A 21494-nucleotide genomic window follows, 5' to 3' on the forward strand; every position below is an offset into this window, starting at 1 on the left:
GTTTGTTTAAAATTATGATAACTTCGTAGAAAGCAAACCGAAACAAATTATGAAGATCAATTAAAAACCAACCAAAATATTGAAGAATGAAACTGATAAATAAATTAACCTGCATAGTTATTAAACCAGACCGAACAAATAAACTTTGAAATCTCTTAATCTGATTCTTTACCTAGCTCAGATTTAAAATTAACTTGCATAGTTATTAAACCAGACCCAACCAAAATTAGACGCATTGTTATTAAACCAAACCAAACAAATAAGTTTTGAAATCTTTTGATTTGATTGTTTACCTAGCTCACATTTAAAATTAACTTACATAAGAGTTTACTCTACATGATCCAGTTGATTTGGCATGTCCAAATGCAACCTGAAAAACCAGTAAAAGCATTGTTTGACTTTTAAAAAATCTCAAGGTGATATTTTTTTTAATATCGAGACAGTAATATATTGAATTGACCCGGACTTTCCAGCTTAACTCGCAAAACCCGCAATCCGAATCATGGACTCCATTAGGTTTAAGAATTTTATTTTTTAAAAATATATTTTATTTAATGATATGATAACAAAAATAAACGCTTGCAAAAAATATATATATCAACCAAACGTTGAGATATTTGTTTGAGACTGTGATAATCTCATAAAAAACCGAAGCAAATTATAACAATCAATTAAAAACCAAAAAAATATTGAAAGAAAAAAAATAGAAAAAGTAAAATTGAAAAAAAATAGAAAAAGGGAAAAAAATTTGAAAAATTTAAAACAAAATTGAGATGGTTAATTGTTCATATAAACAGTTATAATGTTTTTCATTTTTGTAATGGATCTAATTCCACATCTTTTAAATCATTATATATATATAAAGCAAGTTTCTCGACTTATAAATATTGTAAGCAATTTGGATTGGGTCTGTAAATTAATTAATGATACTTAACTCTCAGTAACTTTTCATTTTACCTTCACTTTGAGCTAAATTATCATCAACAATATTGCATTTATCTAATATGCTTTTGTTGGTTTAGAACTACCATGCTTAAATAAATTATTTTTATACAAGATTACATAATGATCACAATAAGAAAAAGATTTAACATCTGAATCAATAAAGAGAGTTTATAACGAAAAACAAATTATGGTGCTTCAATTGTAACTAGGAAAAAGAGAAAATCACATTTTATCCTCTAAAAAAGTGACAATAATTCCCTTTCTATAACATAGGTCTTCTTTTAATATACTTTTAATAAATAAAATTATTTTTAAAAAATATCAATCTATCATAATATTATATACAAATTTAATCCGTAACAAACTCAATATTCCTATAGCATAGGTCTATTGTCCATTACCCCTTTTCGTTTTGTGAATTGGTATTTTTGAACAATTTATTAAACCTAAATTCCTAATTACATAAATACCCCAAACTAAGCCTACTCTTCTTAACACAACCCTAACTCTAGGCATTCGTATTTTCTGCCTTCCACTTTGCAAGAACCAGAAAACCAGCTACAGGCGGCAGCTGCGTTCCTCTCAGGTTCTCTTATCCGCGGTTCCTTACATTATTTCTTGTATTTTTTAGCCATTAAATCTTTGTTGATGACTGGTTTGATCACAGTAGATCCCTTGAAGTATCTACGTCAATCGATCTCTTGTTCATGTATTTACGATTTAGTGAATTAATCTTGTTATTCACTTCTCTCTTTTGCTTTTGAAGTATCGTATGTTTTACTGGGAAAATACATATAAAGCAGGTAGGTATGTTTGGTTTCTGGGAAATTCTGTAGGAAAAAATCTCAAGGTGCTTTATATGAATTGAGTTTTCATTTTTTTTGTTGTTGTTACTGTTTGTTCTTGTGCGGGGCAAAGAGTAATGCCATGCATAATGTATTAGATAGATTATATGCTTTATATTTACAAAAGAAATTTAGGTTGTGGTTCTAGCTTGATAGTTAGACATATCTTTCGTAACATCAGATGGCCGATGTTACATGGCATATGCTGGATTTGGGTTATTTTGTGTTGGCTGATGATTTGATTGCTTCCCTTTTAGTTATTTTATCAATGGGAATTTGTTGTTGCTCTTTATTAACTCATTGCTTTACTGTTGTTCTATCTGGTGGATGTAATCCGGTAATGAACATTGAGCTGGATTCTTGCCTTGTACAAGTTTGGTCCTCTTAGCCTAACTCCTGGTTTCTTGCAGGATGGATTCTCAGATTAAGCATGCGGTTGTGATGAAAATTATGGGTAGGACTGGATCGAGGGGGCAGGTGACTCAGGTTAGAGTCAAGTTTCTTGATGATCCAAATCGGTTCATCATGAGGAATGTGAAGGGACCTGTGAGAGAAGGGGATGTCCTCACTTTGCTTGAGTCTGAAAGAGAGGCAAGGAGACTCCGCTGATCTGCCAATGGTGTCATGAGCTTTCTTTTAATTGAAATATAGAAGTATTTTCTGTGTGGTTGATGTCAAAAGACTTGAAAGTTTGGTTCTTGAGTTGCTCCCTGATGTTTTTTTTCTTGCTTCAGAGTCTTTTCTGTTTATTGTTTTCAACGCACCGCCCTTGCTGAGGAATTTTGCCTTGTTGTGGGATATATGGGTCCAATGTGCCTTTGTCGCGCTACTCTGCTTGCTTGATGCAGTAAAAATTATTGTTGCAATTTATTCTCCATTCAACCTCATTCCATGTTCCTTGAAAGCCATTTTTGAGGTTGAACATTTTGTTTAAGATGCACATGATCCTGTTGTAGAGAGATTGATTTAGGCGGTTTATTTATTATAATTATTATAACACATACTAAAACGCCAATGACAATCACTGTAAAATGTTTTTTTTTTCAAAATTTTTTTTTCAGTTTCATTCTTCTAAACTAAATTGATTTTCATTTTGTCAAATATTATTAAAAAAGGATATATTAAAAGATAAGGGACCAAAATATTAAAGTCAGAAAAATAATGGCCAGCCTATTCTGAAGCAAATTTCAGTTTGGTTTAATATTTTATTTTTCTTATTTCTCATTCCTTGGTAGGAGAGAAGAGAGAAATTCTTTGAATTTTAGCGAAAAGATGAAATCATCAGCTAATAACGATCCAGCCATGAAAAAGATTGCTATTGATTTCAATTGATTTCTCTTAGGAGTTGGATTGGGGTGTTATTTGATGTATCTATTAAAAAAAATCTTTTTCTGGAAAAGTTTTTGGGATAGAGTTGAGTTTTGTTTTTTATAACAGTTTTTTGGGTTTTTTTTTTTTGGCTATAAATGAGAGTATTAGGGTAAGATGTTTTGTGTGTTTTTGGATAAAATGGTTTTAAAAAAATGGGTTTTAGGGTTTGAAAGTTTTATTTTCTTCTTTCACAGGTGACTGGGTTTTAGAGTTGCCTGCCTTTTTTAAAAATAAATAAATAAATTATTTGCTTATATAAGAAAACTAGGCGTAAAAGAACAATAAGTGGCCAAGTGCTTAAGGAGCTGGATGATTCTTCCTTGGTTTATTATTATATATAAAGTTAAAATATTTAGTGTTTTTACTGCTCAAAAAAATATTGTTTTTTCTAATATATTATTTTATTGTGGATTATAATAGTACAATATTTAAAAAAATTCAATTTAATTCTTTTTTTTTGGACACAATTGAGCCCTTTTGAGATCAAATTAGAGTTCACTTGTATTTTTTTTTTAAATAAGGGTTAGATTGAAAGAAAAGAAAATAAAGTGAAAAAAGCAGGTAATATAGGTGGCAAATTAAAAGTTTTGGTCAAAAATTCATTTGAGTCCCCTATTTTTTAACTACTAAATGACTAGTCCCTTGTATTTTACAAAATTCAATTTTGATACCGAACTTCATTTTACTTATTTTTCAATCTTTTTTTAGCTTGGAGAGGGAAAGTATCCGTTGCTGAGAAATCCAGCCACCAAAATGATTTTTTTATGTCAAATGGTTCTATTTTAGGGTGGTTTTTTATTTTTTTTCCGTAGCCATGGATTGATTTAATATGGTCTCTAGAGTGTTTCCTAGGTGCTTTAAGCCAAAAATAGGTTGAAAACGAGTTTTTCAGTAAAAAACAAAAGACCCTGTTTTTTTTTTTTGCCATTGTTTTGGGATGAACAGATAACGCGTCGTCTACTGATGCAGGCGACGCGTCCTTTTTTTTTCTTGATGCACGTGTCGTCCACCCATTAAACTTAAAAAGAATATAGGCCCACGTGATTGGGTCTAGCCTTGCAGGCCCACGCGCAGGCTGTTGCTTGATTGGGTTATACGCTAGGCCTGGCTTACCAGGCCTAGCAACGCTTGGTCTGATTTTTTTATTATTATTATTATTTAAAAAAAATAGTGCATTAGTTGATTTTTTTTACAAATAAAATTTGGGTTTATGTTTTAATTAGTTTGTGATGATTTTTTTAATGATATTGAGTGTATTTAATTTTTAAAGATACAAGTAGGATTCATGAATTATTTTTTCTTAATTTTTTATACAGATTAAATTTGTGTTTTTTTAATATTGATTTTTATATAAAATTTTTAATGTGTGCAGCCTTGCATTTTTATTTTTATTTAATAAATTTTATGTGTGTGACAATATCTATTACAAATTTTATTTTGATAGAGAAATTCATTAAACACTACAAAGTAAATTACTCATATAGCAATGTTAAATATCTTGATTATCATTTGTCACTTAATTTTTTATATCATCTTAGTATTAAGTTGGTATTTTATTTTACGATGGTGTGTGTATATATATATATATATTATCATGTAGTTAAATAGAAAAACAAATAGTCGTGAAAAAAAATTATAATCCTACTCGAATCTATAACCCGGTTCACAAGTTTGACGTGCTAGTCCTAGTTACCCGGTTTATATGTTTAACGAGCTCACCCACTAGCTGGATATGTTTTTTTGGTTTTTGGTTTGTTAATTGTTTTTAATAGTTTTTTCTCGATTTTATCTTTTAATACTGGATTGGTTAAGAAATAAACTGCATGATTTTTTTTTTCTTTCTTTAGGATTATCACTATCTCAAGTAAGTTTTTATTTTTAGGTTGGTGTTTAATTTTTTTACCATGTATTTTTATCATATAATTAAAAAAATATTTTATAAAAAACAAATTATTAAATTCAATGGAGTCCATAACACGATTTGCTTAGGACTAAGATCAATGTAATTTGTCATAATCTCAATAGTTTTTTGTGAAAAAAATTATTATCTTTAATTAAACCATGTTTTTACTAGTTATCAAGATTGTATTTTGATCAATGAAATCAATCAATTTAATTCGGATCAACTTACGCATGATACAGTTTGAAACTCGAGTTAAGTAAAGAGTTAGGTTGTGAGATTTCAAGATTGACTTATTATGTCAGGTTTATACAATCAAAAAATTATTCGCGCTCTTAATTTTTTTAACTTCTTAAAAAATTTAGTTAACATGGAGCGAAGCACGAGCCAATAAACCAATAAATAATATTTGTTTTAAGTGAACAACAATTCCACATGGCTGGGGAGATGGGTGATTTTTATGTTGAAAGTTCAATTCTTAATGTAGGTGTTTTTCCATTTTACCCGGGTGATTTAAAGGATAACATTGGAACATTATGTAGACTTTTGTTTACAGAGAGTTCGAATCCCTCTCTTTTCGCGCCTTCACCTAATTTATCAATATTACTTAAATGTTATCTTTCTTTGATATTAATTACTAAGGTTGCGTTTGTTTCTCGAAACGTGGTTTTCAGAAAATCACTTTTCAAACTTTCATGTGTTTATTTGTCATTAGAAAAGTTGATCAACGGAAAACACTTTTCAGTCAAAGAAAAACTTGGCTTGGTTTTCAGGAAAGTGTTTTCCTTTTATTTTGGACGGAAAACACTTTCCGAAAGTTGTGAAAAATTTAAAAATGTCATATTATTTGCTGCTTATATCAAATTTGGTCCTCAAACTTTTGATTTCTATATATATTTTATTTTGAATATTTGTTTTTCATTTCATCCCTTAGAATTTAATTTTTATATTAACTTTGATTTTTATTTTTATAATTGTTATTTGCTTTTCCCTTATCATTTTTTAATTGAAATTTTTTATCTATCAAATTTGGTCCTTATTTTTTTTATTACTATTTATTTTATTTGAAATAATTTATGAAATGTTAATTATTATTATTTTAATTTCTTCATCTTTCACTTTTTTTATTTTTTAGATTTGATCTCTATTATTTTTATTATTATTTATTTTATTTGAGATAATTTATGAAATTATATTTTTATTTCAATTTCATTATCATTCAACTTTTTAATTTGTAAGATTTGTTCCTTATTATTTTAATAAATTTTAAAAAAATAAAACATTAATAAGTTATTTTTCAGCTCATTTTCCATGACATAACCAAATACTGGAAAGTATTTTCCAATTTATTTTTTATTACAATAACAAATATCAAAAAATAATTTACTTTCTCAAAATTTATTTTTTAAAAAATTATTTTTTAGCAATAAGGTTAAATAACTAAACCAGTTAATTAAATAAAAAGAAGAAGCCCAACAAGCTAGGGCCCAAGATACCTCAACCCACACCCGCTTTCACGTCTGACCAAAACCCTAATTCCATTTCGAAGCCGCTATATATAGCTAAAAGCCTTGGTCGTTCTAGCTTTTCTTTAATCCCCAGCACCGAGAGCTCAGTGCCGCTTGCCTCTCTATCTCTTCGATTTCCAGGTCTGCAACTCACAGTCTCTTTCTCTATCTCTTAAAGTATAACAAACAGTGTTTCCTCTATGAACGTATTTGTTTGTGCAGGTAACCAGCAAAGATGGCAGAAGCTGTGGTGGCTCCACCAAACCCAGAAGCTAACCAGGCTATCTACGATGTCAAGCTCTTCAATCGCTGGTCTTTCGATGATATTAATGTATTTTTCCTTCCTTTTTCCCTAACAGGCTCACCATTAACTGATCTGTAATTCGATTCGTGGTTGATTTATTAAGTAATTATATTTGACCTATCTTTTCTAGGATTTGAATGTTTGGTCGTGTTGGGCTTACTGCCTAGTGAATGTGATCTCTTAAGTAGTAAAATTTGAAGAGATTTGTGATTGTTTTCTATTGTTTTTGCTTTTGTTTTCTTGTGTATTGGATTAATAGAAGAATCCTTGGTAGACTGATGAGATTAAATAAAAAAATTGTACTAAAAGTTTTCATAGTTGGGGAATCATGTAACGTTTTTGTGGTTTTTATGGTGTGTAGAGCGGCAGGTGAAGTTGGTTGACTTTTAGTTAGTGATGATGGTTCCTGTGGGTTAGTTGTTTTTGTAGCTAATTGGATCTGAAGTGTACATATTTTCATAGTCTTTAAAATCTTAGCTTGTCTATTTCATGGCTTTGTTTGTTGAGTAGTTAGTCTCGGTCATTCTGATCAGTATTTGCGTCTTAAGTTGATGGCTAATTCATTCATGATATTTGGAACTGATGGGTGCCATTGGGATCTCTGAAATTGATAGATTAAACATCTTAGAAATTGCCTTATAAATTATTGGGCTGTATAATGCTACTCCTTAAATTTGGATTTGGTTTGATGTTATTTTGGTGGTCAGGTAAATGACATTTCTCTTGCTGACTATGTTGGAGTCCAAGTTAAGCACGCAACATATGTCCCCCATACAGCTGGAAGATACTCTGTCAAGCGTTTCAGGAAGGCCCAGTGCCCAATTGTTGAGAGGCTCACAAACTCTCTTCAGATGCACGGCAGAAACAATGGGAAAAAATTGAAGGCTGTGACCATTGTCAAACATGCCATGGAGATCATTCATCTTTTGACTGATCAGAACCCAATCCAAGTTATTGTTGATGCTGTGGTCAACAGGTCTGTGATCAAGTACATAGTTTTGTTTCTTATAGATTGGTCACTGTTAGTTATCAGCGGAAGATTAGTATTTATTGTGTTCTTATCTTGACATGGTATTTTTCCGTTATTGCTCCCTTTCTGTTAATCTCACAACTTTTTTGTTGGTTTATAACAGTGGGCCTCGTGAAGATGCCACTCGTATTGGCTCAGCTGGTGTTGTCAGACGTCAGGCTGTTGATATTTCACCTCTTAGGCGTGTAAACCAGGCCTTGTATCTCCTTACCACTGGTGCTCGTGAGGCAGCTTTCAGGAACATCAAGACCATAGCTGAATGCTTGGCTGATGAACTTATCAATGCAGCCAAGGGTTCCTCAAACAGGTGGTTTTCCTTTCTCCTTGATTGTTTTTTCTTTGATAATTGCTTTTCTGTATTTTTACCGAGTAGTTTTTTTCCCTTCAGCTATGCCATTATTGAGTAGTTTTTTTTTTTTTTTTTTATCTTCAGCTATGCCATTAAGAAGAAAGATGAGATTGAAAGAGTTGCTAAGGCCAACCGTTGAGGAATTCTTTCAGAATGGTGGAAGGGAGTTTTGTTATTTTCGGACAATTTTTGTCTTTTGTTTGTTTTAAATCTTCAGCCAAGACATGATACTTATGTTTTGTTTGTTGTACGACGGCAGGAGTAACTCTTTTTATGTATGGAGTTCCATTATAATGTTAAGAATGTAGTAACTTCAGTTCCATTACTCTTTACTCGCTGGGTTTTTGGTTTTATTCGATGGCTGGTTGTTTATCTCTAATCTTCTTTCAGCTAAACGGGTCTGGTTATCTTAGGATACTGCCTTGTTAATGTGTCTCCCGAGTGTAGGCCTTTGTTTTACACCCTTTGAATTCCAAACCCTTCCTTTCTTAGTTCAACTGCTGATTTGAAAATCCGGCGTTTTACTTTACTTATGATAACATTGCCAAGCTCGGCTGTAGCCTGTAGGACTTTAACTCTGGATACCGCCAACAATGCTAGGGTGTTTACCTATAAATATTATTTTGTTGAACTATTTGGTCAAGGATTTCATACTTAACACACTTTAGCAAGGACCAGCAATGGCCTCTCTTCTCTCCCTTTTGGAGGACAAGGGATGTTTCTGGATGGAGGACAGATGAGTGGCTTCAATGACTTTTAAGGGTAGAAGAATTGGAGAAGTTTGGAAAGTCTCTACCCTGGTTAATCTCGCTGCTCTGTCATTACGTTTATGGTGTCAGAATTTGCCGTTCTTAATTGACTGTAATTTGCCGAAGGATCATGCCAATTGATATTATTAGAGGCATTCGATCTGATGGAAGTTGGTAAATGGAGCATGAGATTATAATTGTGAAAAGGTACGATGCTGCTTGATTATCAGAATTCTACTGTACTGCGAGGTTATTTTTCACATCCCATGGACCTTCGTTGAATGATTCTAAATTATAGCCCACATTGTCCTCTCCAGACGGTTATTTTTTCGGGGCACTGGATCTCAATCGGCAAGCGATTATGGAAAATGTGTTGTGCTAGTATTTTTATAAAGGTTAAATTTGATGACTCCTGGCAAGTTTTGATTTTCAGATGAGTCCTGTTAACAAGTATTTAGAACTCTTTCATCTAACTATAGTATTTATTTTTAATTTTTAATTATTTTTATGATGAAATCTTCATTGTCATAATTAATATACAAAGTCTCCAAGATTTACTAATGATAATGCTACATTTCTAGTTTATAACTAGATTGGTAGTAAAAAAAGATATTCAAGTGATGGTAGGGTTTTAAAGAAGCAAAAAAAATCTAAAACTTATATCAAGTCAATTTGATTAATTTAATAATATAATAAAAAATAGAGGATGATATAAGATAAATTGAAAAAATTGCAATAATAAACTATCAATTTCATGGAAATATATTCTCCAATATTCTTAAAAGAATTTCATTACTAATAAAATAAAAATTAAATGAGAATAAGATAAAATTTCCTAACAAAACATTAATTCAAGTCCCTGATTAACAAAATCACCATTAACAAAATGTTATTTTCATTGCCAGGCTTGTTTTTCTAATTAATGTAATTTGTTTTATTTTGAAAATAAAATATATTTTTTGTTAGCATCTTGGTTCATAGATAAAAAAAAAAAACAACAATTAGAAAATGCTTTTGCAAAAATATAATTATTTTCACTAAAAAAGAAAAGAAAAACTATATTTTTAATTAAAAACTCAATATTCTTATTTTTTTTATTTCTTTTCTATTTTGATAAAAAAAATACGATAAAAATTACTTTTAAAAAAAACTTATTGTAATTGTGAAAGCAAATTTTAATTAAAAAATTAAAAAAATTGTTAATGGATCATTTCTACAAAGAAATCTAAGAAAAATAAATGTGAAAAAAATATATAAAAATAAAAAATAAATATTTTATTCTCACTAAATACTAATGAGCTAATATTTTAAAAATTATACCTGGACCAATATATAATTTATTCATAAAGTAATCGATAATATTATTATTAAAAAAAACCCTAATTTTTTTAAAATAATCATAACAAGATAATTGCTTAAATGCAACTCAAATATGTATATATAGACAATCGAGGCGTGGGCCTTGCTTTTCAACCAATGCACGCATGGCAGGCACTTAGAAGGCCAAGTTCATACACCTGGTTGGTTTGGTTTTTTTTCTTTAAACGGGTATAAAACACATCATCTATTCATTTTTTATATCAAAACACTCGTTGCCCAACCCTTCTATAAACTCATTTATAAATTTCAAAACACACTTAAACGTGTTGAAAAACAAAAGATTAAACCAAACCAATCAAGAATTCTTAATTCCATATATATATATATATATATATATATATATATATATTGGGATATCATCAATAAATCTGCTTTTGTCAAAAGTAACATTAAAATTAGCTTTTTTAGAGGTTGAAATATAGTTCATCGATTAATTTCTCTCTCCTTCTTATTTTCAATGACCCTCTTTTTTCTATTAAATTTCAAGGACTAGAAGATAAACCAAATCTAACTAGTCTTTTTGAAAATTAAATATTATAATTTCAAGTCCCTCCATAAACCCATTTTTTTTAAGTATTATAATTTTATTTGGAAATTAAATCAAAATTAAATGATATTTTATTAAAAAACAACACAATTTTTTTATTAATTAATTTCAATTTATTTAAATTAAAATTTAATACTCGTCAATCGGGCAAGCCGCAAAAATATTTAACTAATCTATTTTAATTAATCTAAATTTAAACAAAAAAAAAGATAAAAGTTAAAAAAAAAGGACTAGGCGCTTGAGCCTAGGTAGCCCGACAAACCTAACTTCACTAAACAAAAAAGCAGCATGTGGGTCTGCAAGGCCAGACCCGCGTGCCCAACATTTTATTTTTTTAATTTCTGAAAAGAATAAAAAACTTGTCTTGTGTCTCAATTTTATTTTTAAATAAAAATAAATAACGCATCTGCTTGCCTATCAAGTTTCCAACCACCACAAAAATGGTTGAAAAATTAAACTTGGTATTTTTTATTTAAAAATTTAATTTTTTAAAAGAATATACTTTCACTTAAAAACACTTGGAAAACATTATTATAACCTCAACAAACCAATCCTATAATAAAAAATAAAACTCATATAAGCAGAATAACACAATGAAAAAAAAACTTTGATCTATTTTTATTATAATATAAAACCTTGAAAACACCTTAATTTCATCGCTTTTATTAAGGGGAATATTTTGATATTAAATTTAATTAATTTTATAAATGAAATTTGACCAATCAACTTTATTTTTTTTGTTTGCACCGGTTTTGATAATTTTGTTTTTTGAACTTAGAAATAAACAAAATGAAGGTCTGGATTTCTTTAAAAAAAAATGCTATTTATCTTTTATCCTTTTTAATTTTAGTTCCCTAACTCTCGATCTGTTCTAAATAATAATGTTGATTTATTTTGTAAAACGAACACCAATGACACTTTTTAAAGAACATGATAACCTATTAAAATTAAATCAGAACAAATAAGGAAATTCAAACACTAATAAATACAATATCTAATAACTAAATAAAAAAAATTGATAAAAAAATTAAAAGAAAAAAAAGGTCACTGTACGAATTCACAAAGACTTGTGAGGGGATGAATAGTAAAATCAAGAGCCCTCGTAGATTTCTTCTTGATCTTAACGATGGCAGACACCTTTAACACCTCACTCACCTCAAAAATAATGAATAATTCATTAAAAACCAGGCTCACTCTCTCCCTCTCTTCCTCTAGCTAGCCATGTCCATGTCAGTCTTCAAGACGATGAAACTTGTTCCATTAACCGTAAAAACACTGCACCACAGGATCATCAGAAACACTGTAATGGGTCCTCGAAGACAGCCACTTATCATTAATCGTTCGTACTCGACAACCCCAACTGGAAGAACAAAAAAGCCATGGACAGATGCAATGAACGTGCTGTACAACAGAATATCGTCACTTGCAGATCAAAGGATCACCATTTCACTATTTCTCAATCACTGGGTCCTTGAAGGACAACCCGTCAACAAAAATCAGCTCCGTGAATTCATCAAGGAGCTCCGGTTCCACAAACGATATGCTCATGCTCTTGAGGTATATATATATGTTTGTGTGTGTGTGTGTGTGTGTGTGATGCGTGCATACTGAAATTGGTTTTGATTGAACCCAGTGGGTTCTTGAGAACAACCAATTTGATTGCTTAATGAGTGTTTGCTATTTTTTATATAGCTTTCTGTTTTTGTATTTGGGGTACCGAGAAGAGGACAATGAAGGACAGAAACATATTGTCTGAAGTTTTTGATTTGGCCCCAAATGTCTAATTATTGATTTATTTGAAAAACAAGTCTTATAATCTCAATTTTGAGTTTTTTTTTTTTTTTTTTTTTGGGGGGGGGGGGGGGGGGGGAGGTTGTTCGTCTTGTGTTGGTTTTAAGGTATCTCTGGGTAATGTCACGTTGTGTTATTGTGTTCAATCAACTCCAAGTATGTTCATCCCACAAGCAACACATTTGGAACTCACTACCGTTGCCTATTAGGTAGAGCAACTACTGCTTTCCTACAAGTTTTGGTGGTGGTGGTGGTGCTGATAGTTAATTTTAGGCCGAGTCGAATCGAAAATGTGATAGCATCAGCTTGCTGTCAATGGCCCATTCTTGGTATGATGTGGTCCTGCTAGACTTGTTGATTATGGCTGATTTATAACAGCAAAACTCTTATCACGGAGAGCTTATGCTTCTTGGTTGATGAAGTGGGGGTGGGCGGCGTCCATGAACTGATATTTGGACACATTTTCAGTCCTGACCAATATGGCTTGATATTGCATGTTAAATTATGCTGCTGATGTGCGACTACAAAAGGCAGATTGATAGAGCACAGGATATCATTATGGAAGTAATGTGTAATCGTAATATTAATTCAAGAAAACAATCAAGATATTCTGCTTGAAATTTTATTTGCAATTTATGCTGGATTAATTCCACGTTATTTCCTGTTGTTGTGCCTTTCATGGCAATTGACGCATAAAAGCTCAACTATGGTAGCATTCTAGCTTCTATGGCCGTGGGGAATAAGTTCATTATACTTAACTTGATGGATAAACTTTTAGCTGATTCTTTCTTTCATTTCTCAAAAAAAATATTTTTATTATTTCACAATCTCATTTCCTGACAAGCATGTCTGATTAAAATTCTCCCAGATTTCAACGTGGATGACTGACAGTGGGTACTTTGAACTTGCATCACAAGATGTAGCCGTTCAGCTGGACTTGATCTCAAAGGTTCATGGGATAGAACAAGCACAGAAGCTCTTCAATAACACTCCACAACACTTAAAAGTTCTAAAGGTTTATAGTGCACTCCTCAACTGCTATGCCAAAGCAAAATTGGTGGAAAAAGCAGAGTCTGTCGTGCAGGAGATGAAGAGCCTAGGTTTTGCCAACACATTGTTGGTTTACAATGTCATCCTTAATTTTTATTATCAGACTGGAAACCCTGATAAAATCAACAGTCTGATGCAAGAAATGGAACAAAATGGTATTGGCTGCGACAAATTTGCACATTCCATACAACTGAGTGCATACGCATCTGTTTCTGACATTGTAGGCATTGAGAAGACTCTGGCAAAAATGGAATCTGATCCCAACGTTTTCTTGGACTGGACCTCGTACACTGCTGCTGCAAAAGGATATATAAAAGTTGGACTTGTTGACAAGGCTCTGGAAATGCTGGAGAAATCTGAGAGACTAGTTACAGGTAAAAGAAGGGGAACAGCATATGATTCTCTAATCACCCTATATGCTGCAACTGGGAAGACAAATGAAGTCTTAAGAATTTGGGAACTTTACAAGAAAAACGAGAAGGTTTACAAAGAGGCATATATTAGTATCATAACCTCTCTATTGAAGTTAGATGACTTTGAAAATGCAGAAAAGATTTTCGAGGAGTGGGAGTTCCAGAATCATTCTTGTTATGATATCCATATTCCAAACTTCCTTATTGATGCCTATTCGAGAAAAGGTCTCGTGGAGAAGGCTGAAACATTAATTGATAGGGCAATATCAAAAGGAGGGGAACCTAATGCAAAAACATGGTACCATTTGGCAACAGGGTATCTTCAGAATGGCCAAACTCTGAAGGCCGTGGAAGCAATGAAGAAAGCAGTAGTGGTTTCTGGACGAATGTGGAAGCCAAGCAATGAAATTTTAGCTAACTGTTTGGGGTACTTGAAAGTGGAGGGAGATTTGGGGAAACTGACGAATTTCATGGACTTACTTAGGGATAATGATATTATTTCCTTGGATATTCAAGAAAGATTGTTGAATCACATTAAGAATGCGAAGTCAAGCTCAGATGTGCTGGGTGCTTTGAATAACAATTAACTTGAATTCTAAGATCAGAGGGGGTTGGCAATTATTGCAAATCAGGTAGAGAAAAAAAAGGCACACAGAAATCTGAAAAATTGGGGGATGATGTTTCTTCTGGGTCTTTTAGTTAGCAGTGATTTGCTCCATGATCAAGCAACTTCTTGCAGATTTGCTGGGTAAACTCCTGAGTGAACTTAACTCCCATTATCCTGCAAAAATGATTTCTTTTACCTGGTCTTTTAGAAATGGAAATCCTTATCAACAAGGCAAATGTCAAATACATGGAAAACTGAAGCATGTTCGTGGTCTTATTCAGCAATAAGGTTTCTTCAATAGCGATCGGAAATGACCAAAAAGCAACCCTGGTTTCTAGGCACAGCTGGACCCCAGGTAATGACAGTGTGTAGGCCTGTCTGAAAAACTTGGAAGAGGAGATCAGGAGGAAGCTGTTGAATTTGTTAACCGGGATACAAGGATATCATCTTTTTCAATGTTCAGGATAATTGAATTATAATACACATTTGATAACAATCTCAGATGCACCATGTTCTTCGAATTTGGATTGTGATTCTTCAGTGCTATTGAAGCGAAACTAAAGCCAGAGATTGTGACAGCCATTGCAGATCAAATAGAACCGCAACGAGGAAGACATCAGATAGAATTCCAGGGAACTTTATGAAGTGAAAGCTCCAACTAGCACGAGGACCATGGATTTAGTTGGGGAAGTCCATTTACTGTAGCCCAAGTTATAATGCAAATCAAGCTACTTGTTCTGTGCTGTATAGATGGTTTGTTTCAGAATTAGCTCGCAAGCAAATGCATTTCATGGTTTGCTGGGGGTCAAATGAAATGTATCAGATGTCCATAAGTGTGAACTGGGGGCAGATACCATAATCCCAATCAATATCATGGTTTAAACTCATCCCATCAAGGATTATATCATCTAGGAGAACATTAAGGTAGACAGAAGGTGTTACTTTCAATTTATATGCATATAACAGTAATTTTATTCCTTCTTTAGATATTCAAGACAGATCTTTGACCTGTATTGGGACTCATATTTAGATGTATACCGGGCTCTGAAAGGCTTTTCTCTGGATGCAAACACCACCACCCTGGAGTCCTCAAGTCCAGAGGAGGATAGCAGTGATGACTGATGTGCATACCAAGCTGATCGATTTCCCCTCTTTTTTTCCCCTTACTCAATTGAATATTGACAATTAAATTGGAGTGGCATATCCAGTATCTTTGTTTGAAAAACAGAAGCATTCCTTAATCTTACTTGGACCCACATTAGTTAGAGAATCAAATGCTGTGCAGTATAAAGATGCAAAACGGAAAAGGGTATGGCAACTTGTATGCCATGCTACAGCAGTGATGTACGACACTTGGGCAATCAACATCACAGCTGCTTGCCTATATACTTTGATTTTAATTTGTTTTTTTATTTATTTATCCTCATTCTTATAATTACAATTCATTTTATTTGAAATTCTCTACTTAATTAATTATTGTTTTACAATTTCATTCTTTATTATTAAATTTTATTAAATTTTCATATCACATTTAGTGCTTATTTTCTTTTATCATGTTTTTAAAACTCGACTTAAGAGTTGATTTCTTATCATGTCTCGGATCACAGGTTGGGTTGAATAATCAGGGTCACTGGGATTCGATTTTTTATTGTGCAGGAAGTAAAAATGAAATTATTTTGATAAAAAAATAATGGAAAAAAAAATCAACGGGTATTGACATGATTTTTCCTTATCTAATTGCTTGATTTTTTATTCAGCTAAAAAGTAAAAATTATATTATTTTGATAAAAGATAATGGAGAAAAAAATTCAATTATATCCTCTTTTTTATTGATTCTTCTTTGTTTTGGATTTTTTTTAGATTGTTTTTTTCTTTTTAGTTTCATCTTTTTCCATTTAATTTTGTTTTATTTTTATATTAAATATAATATTCATTCTCTTAATTGTTGCTTTTTTATTCTTTCCTTGTTTTTTTTCTTTTAATTTTACCCCTCAACGTTTTATTTATTTATTTTTTTCAAGATTTAGTTCTTATAGTTTTAATTGTTTTTTTTAATCCTTTTTTTAATTTGTTTTATCTTTCAATTTTGTTTCTCAATATTTTATTTCATTTGTTTTTTTATTCAATTTTGGTTTTCATTGTTTCAATTTCTCTTTGTCAATTTTTTTTATTTTTTATTCTATTTTTTTTATTAAATCCCTCATTTTTTTAATTAGTTTTTATAATAGATTTGGTTCTCATTGTTTTGATTAATTTTTTTTTTTAGTTTTTTGATGGTTAAGAACTTAAGAATTTTATTTAAAAATTGTTTTTGGTTTTCTATATAGTCATTTTGGTCTCATAATCAGAATTGTTTATTTTAAAAATTAGTTTGATTTAACTTTTATTTTTTTTAATTTTATCCTTTAATATTAGACTATTGAACCTTGAATTTTTTTTTTAAATTATCCTGTATAACAAGTTAGTTAAATTAACCCAACTTCACTCCGTTATCACTATTTAAATATATTTTTATGTTAAAAAAAAAAATTAACTCTGGGCTGTTAGCATGTTGACTAGGCTGAATAGACATGATATTTGATATGTTGGCTTGTTAATCGTTTTAATATATATATATATATATATATATATATATCAGGCTCTCAAAAATTGAGGTAGGAAAATGACCGAGGCGTGCCGGTTTGTATGATTTGATTTTTTTTTTTATTATCATTTCGTAGAAATACAAGATATCCCTATTAAATTGTGTTTTTTAAAAAAATTAATTTTTTTAAATTTAAATTAATTTTTTATATATATATTTAGATTATTTTGATATTTTAATAATAAAAATAATTTTTTTTAATATATTTTTTTTAAAAAAGAATACTTAAATTGTTTTTAATTATAATCTCAAGTAGACCCATATTCATTTGTAACTATAGCATTCATGTTGGGCCAAAATCACCAGCCCACTATCTTCTTTAAAACCCTCCTTGAACCCTTCTCTCTCAAATTCACAGTTGCTATTGCTATTCTATGCAGCAAATGAATCTCCTTCGATTAGCCTATATATCCTCTACGATCAGTCGCTTGAATCCCAAAAACGTAGTGGGCATTCGATTTTTTTACTCAAAAATACAAAACCCAAGATCTAGAGAGCCACCGTGGAAAGGCCCCTTCAACCGACTGTCACGTCGTCTTTCAAGAATCAGAGACCACAATGTCTCAGTGATTCCAGTTCTCGACAAATGGATTCAAGAAGGAGAAACTATTTGGGAAGATTTAATCCATGCCCTAATCAAGGAGTTACGCCAGTACAGGCGTTATCATCATGCTCTTGAGGTATTTAATCCCATAAATTTTTTTGAACTTTTCTTTTTATAAAGTTGGAACCTTTGAAGTGTAAAGAAATGAATTTGATTGAGAACTTTTTTTTGGGTTCACATAATTTTTTATGATATGAAAAGGGTTTGCTTTTGTTTGTTGAGATACCATTGTGGGTCTCCTGAATTAAGCAACTATTAAAAATGATTTTTTTAGTGTTTTTTCTTTTATAGAGTAGTGATGACTGTTTTGCTTTTAAGATGCTTATGTTGTTTCATGTTTGCGAAGTAAATTGGATTTTGTTTTTATGAATCTTGACTCCATTTAGGTCTCAAAAATTAAAGTTACTCGCATACTAGTTACTCCAAGTTTTTTACTCAAATTAATGGGTAGCCAGAAGTTAAGAAATCCAATATATATATATATATATATAAAAGAAGTGACGAAATCCCAAATTTTGATTTTCTCAAATATTATCAGGAAGTGAATTATGAGTTAGATAATTTGTTTATAGTATTGTCGTTTTTTTTTTCAAATGTTTTCAACAACAGATGATGACTTAGAAAACTTCTTTATAGCATTGTCATGAAGCCCATTTCTACACTTCTATTAAATGGTTTTACACAAATAAATAGTAGGTTTCTACTGGAGCTTTTAGTGTCATCACTTTATCTGATTTTCAGAGAAGCAATTCTGTGTTTACTTTTATTTTAGTATCCCATAAGAGAAAAATGCTATTACAAATTCTTCCTTTTACTAATATCTTCATCTTCTTCTTCTTTTCAAAAGAAGTATTGTTCTCATTATGATCAAAATTACATCTAAGTTGCACCACATAAGTTCTTCGGGTAAACAGGAATCAGCTTATCATGATGTATTGTTATAAACTCCTTAACATAAATTTCTAATTATTTTTTGTCCAATTAAGTTTGGACTAGTGTATGTTATTTATGGTAGGAATGTCTCTTACCATATGATCTTTCTCTTATTTTTACATTCTTGTGATTTGAGAGCGTGACCTTTTAAAATTTAGAAATGAAATTAGTATATTCCCCTTGATTTTATGTTTGAATTCAGTTGTATGTTCAGGTAAAACTCTGCCATAAATGAGCTTTCAGCCAGCATGCTAATGGTCATTGAATAACATTATTGTGCCAATTCACACAAGTAGTACAAGGCTTTGAAGTTAATGTACTTAATAATTAATTGCATTGTCATGCTCGACATTCTATATGCATGTGATGCTGTGGGATTCTGACATTGCTTCTTTGATGTCCTTCATCTCTGCTTCTCTTACGTAACAATATATTCAAGTTGGTGATTCTAATGTATGTTAGATAAATGATGATATTTTGGATGTTATCTTTATTTTTAATGATATTATGATTTTATAATGCGGGTTACTAATTTGTGGATCTTACTATTTTTTCCCAGATTTCGATGTGGATGACTGACAAAAGATATCTTGCTCTGACATCACGTGCTGTTGCAGTGCGGCTGGACTTGATCTCGAAAGTTCATGGGATAGAACAAGTAGAAAACTATTTCAATAACATTCCAACAAAATTAAAAGGACTTGAGAGTTATGGTGCACTTCTCAACTGCTATGCCTATGTAAAATCTGTAGAAAAAGCAGAGGCTGTGATGCAGAGAATGAGGGAATTGGGTTTTGCCAGAAAACCCTTAGTTTTCACAGTCATGCTTAACCTTTATTACAAGACCGGGAACACCGAGAAACTTGACCCTCTGATGCGAGAAATGGAGGAAAATGGCATTTCTTTTGATAAATTTGCGTATTGCATACGTCTAAGTTCATATGCAGCTGCTTCTGACAGTGAGGGACTGGAGAAGACTCTAAAAAGGATAGAATCTGATCCCAATGTTGTTTTGGACTGGGCCACTTATGCTACTGTGGCAAATGGCTATTCAAAAGTTGGGCTTTTGGACAAAGCTCTGGAAATGCTAAAGAGATGCGAGAGACTGATTACTGGAGAAAGACGAAGTACACCATATGATTACCTTATGACACAATATGCCACAACTGGGACAAAAGAAGATGTCTTGAGGGTTTGGGAACTTCACAAGAGGTATGTTGGGAATCGGAAAAATATTAGTGTCATTACCTCTCTGTTGAAGTTTGATGACCTTGAAAGCGCAGAGAAGATTTTTGAGGAGTGGGAATCCCAAAAGTTATGTGATGACATCATCATTCCAAACTTCCTTGTCGATGCTTATTCTAGGAAAGGTCTTTTGGAGAAGGCTGAAATGCTTCTGCAGAGGACAATGTCAAATGGTACAAAACCTAATGCAAATACATGGTATTTATTGGCAAAAGGGTATCTTCAGCATAATCAAACTCCAAAGGCGGTGGAAGCAATGAAGGAAATGATAGTCTTATCTGGACCAAGGAGCAGACCCAGCACTGTAAGTTGGGTTGCCTGTTTGCAGCACCTGAAAGACTCCGGTGACATGGATAATGCAGAGGGCTTCATAAATCTACTCAGGGAAAAAGATATTATTTCTTTAGATATTCAAGACAAATTATTGAGTTATATTAAAGACAGGGACTCGAGGTTAGATGCACTTAGTGCACTCAAAGGTAGTTCTTTACATGGAATCAGCGTCACGCATGAGATTCCAAGACCAGATCAGGCACAGAAGGATAGTAGTGATTCAGTGTCAGGTTGAGGAAAGCACCGAGGCTTTAAGGGAGGGCTCATATTTCTGCCCATAACCCTTGTCAGTTACGAACATTCAGACCAGAAACGCTTCAAAATCCGTCCTGTTCCTATCTAATCCATCTATAACAGATACTAGTGTGTTCGTATTGTTAGTTCTATGCCAATTTCTGTCAGAAGTTGGGACAGCAGGTAATATGAATTGAGAAGACAATCAATGTACTATGAAGAAGACAAATATTATCACCATAAAAAAATTAATGAATCTCAAAATAATAGATTAAACAACTTTTTCTAACCAAATTTAAGGATATAATTTTCATTATAACGTGTATCAACTTTTATTTAGGGATTCATAGTTTTATCTTTTCTGGTTTAGTTGGACCACATTACTTGAATTGATTTTTTTTAAAAGTATTTTTTATTTAAAATATATATTTATTTTTTAAAATTTATTTTTGATATTAATATGTTAAAATATCTGAAAATATTAAAAAAAAATAAAAATAAAAAAAATAAATTTTATTTAAAATATTTTTAAAACACAAAAACAAAAATAATTTAGCACAGGTAATTTAGTTTGTACTTCACTAAATCCATTTCTTCTTTTAATGTTTTCGCATTTGAGATTTGATACTTTAAAATATGATTAAGGAAGTGCTTTTTACTTTATTTTCGTTTAATACCCTTCTACAGAACATAAAATAACGAGGAGTTTTGA

The 21494-nt window shown here is 31.4% G+C and overlaps 3 protein-coding genes across 3 annotated transcripts; all 3 read left to right on the forward strand.

Annotated features, from left to right (window-relative positions):
* Nucleotides 1-1364: 1364 nt before the first annotated feature.
* LOC7488050 (40S ribosomal protein S28-2) lies at nucleotides 1365-2677 on the forward strand. Its single transcript, XM_002322711.4, has 2 exons — nucleotides 1365-1531; nucleotides 2201-2677. The coding sequence occupies exon 2, from the start codon at nucleotides 2202-2204 to the stop codon at nucleotides 2397-2399; it is 198 nt and encodes a 65-aa protein (XP_002322747.1). The 5' UTR covers nucleotides 1365-1531; nucleotide 2201; the 3' UTR covers nucleotides 2400-2677.
* A 3867-nt stretch (nucleotides 2678-6544) lies between these two features.
* On the forward strand, nucleotides 6545-8584 carry LOC7488051 (40S ribosomal protein S5). Its single transcript, XM_002322712.4, has 5 exons — nucleotides 6545-6710; nucleotides 6792-6900; nucleotides 7581-7849; nucleotides 8007-8210; nucleotides 8337-8584. Exons 2-5 carry the CDS (start codon nucleotides 6805-6807, stop codon nucleotides 8389-8391), a joined length of 624 nt encoding a protein of 207 aa, XP_002322748.2. The 5' UTR covers nucleotides 6545-6710; nucleotides 6792-6804; the 3' UTR covers nucleotides 8392-8584.
* A 3427-nt stretch (nucleotides 8585-12011) lies between these two features.
* LOC7488053 (uncharacterized) lies at nucleotides 12012-21095 on the forward strand. The gene is made up of 6 exons (XM_002322714.4): nucleotides 12012-12485; nucleotides 13588-14766; nucleotides 14882-14988; nucleotides 15071-15144; nucleotides 17767-18113; nucleotides 19530-21095. Exons 1-6 carry the CDS (start codon nucleotides 12150-12152, stop codon nucleotides 20781-20783), a joined length of 3297 nt encoding a protein of 1098 aa, XP_002322750.2. The 5' UTR covers nucleotides 12012-12149; the 3' UTR covers nucleotides 20784-21095.
* Nucleotides 21096-21494: the final 399 nt, after the last annotated feature.

This window comes from Populus trichocarpa, chromosome 16, assembly GCF_000002775.5.
Source record: "Populus trichocarpa isolate Nisqually-1 chromosome 16, P.trichocarpa_v4.1, whole genome shotgun sequence".
Taxonomy (NCBI): Eukaryota; Viridiplantae; Streptophyta; class Magnoliopsida; order Malpighiales; family Salicaceae; genus Populus; species Populus trichocarpa.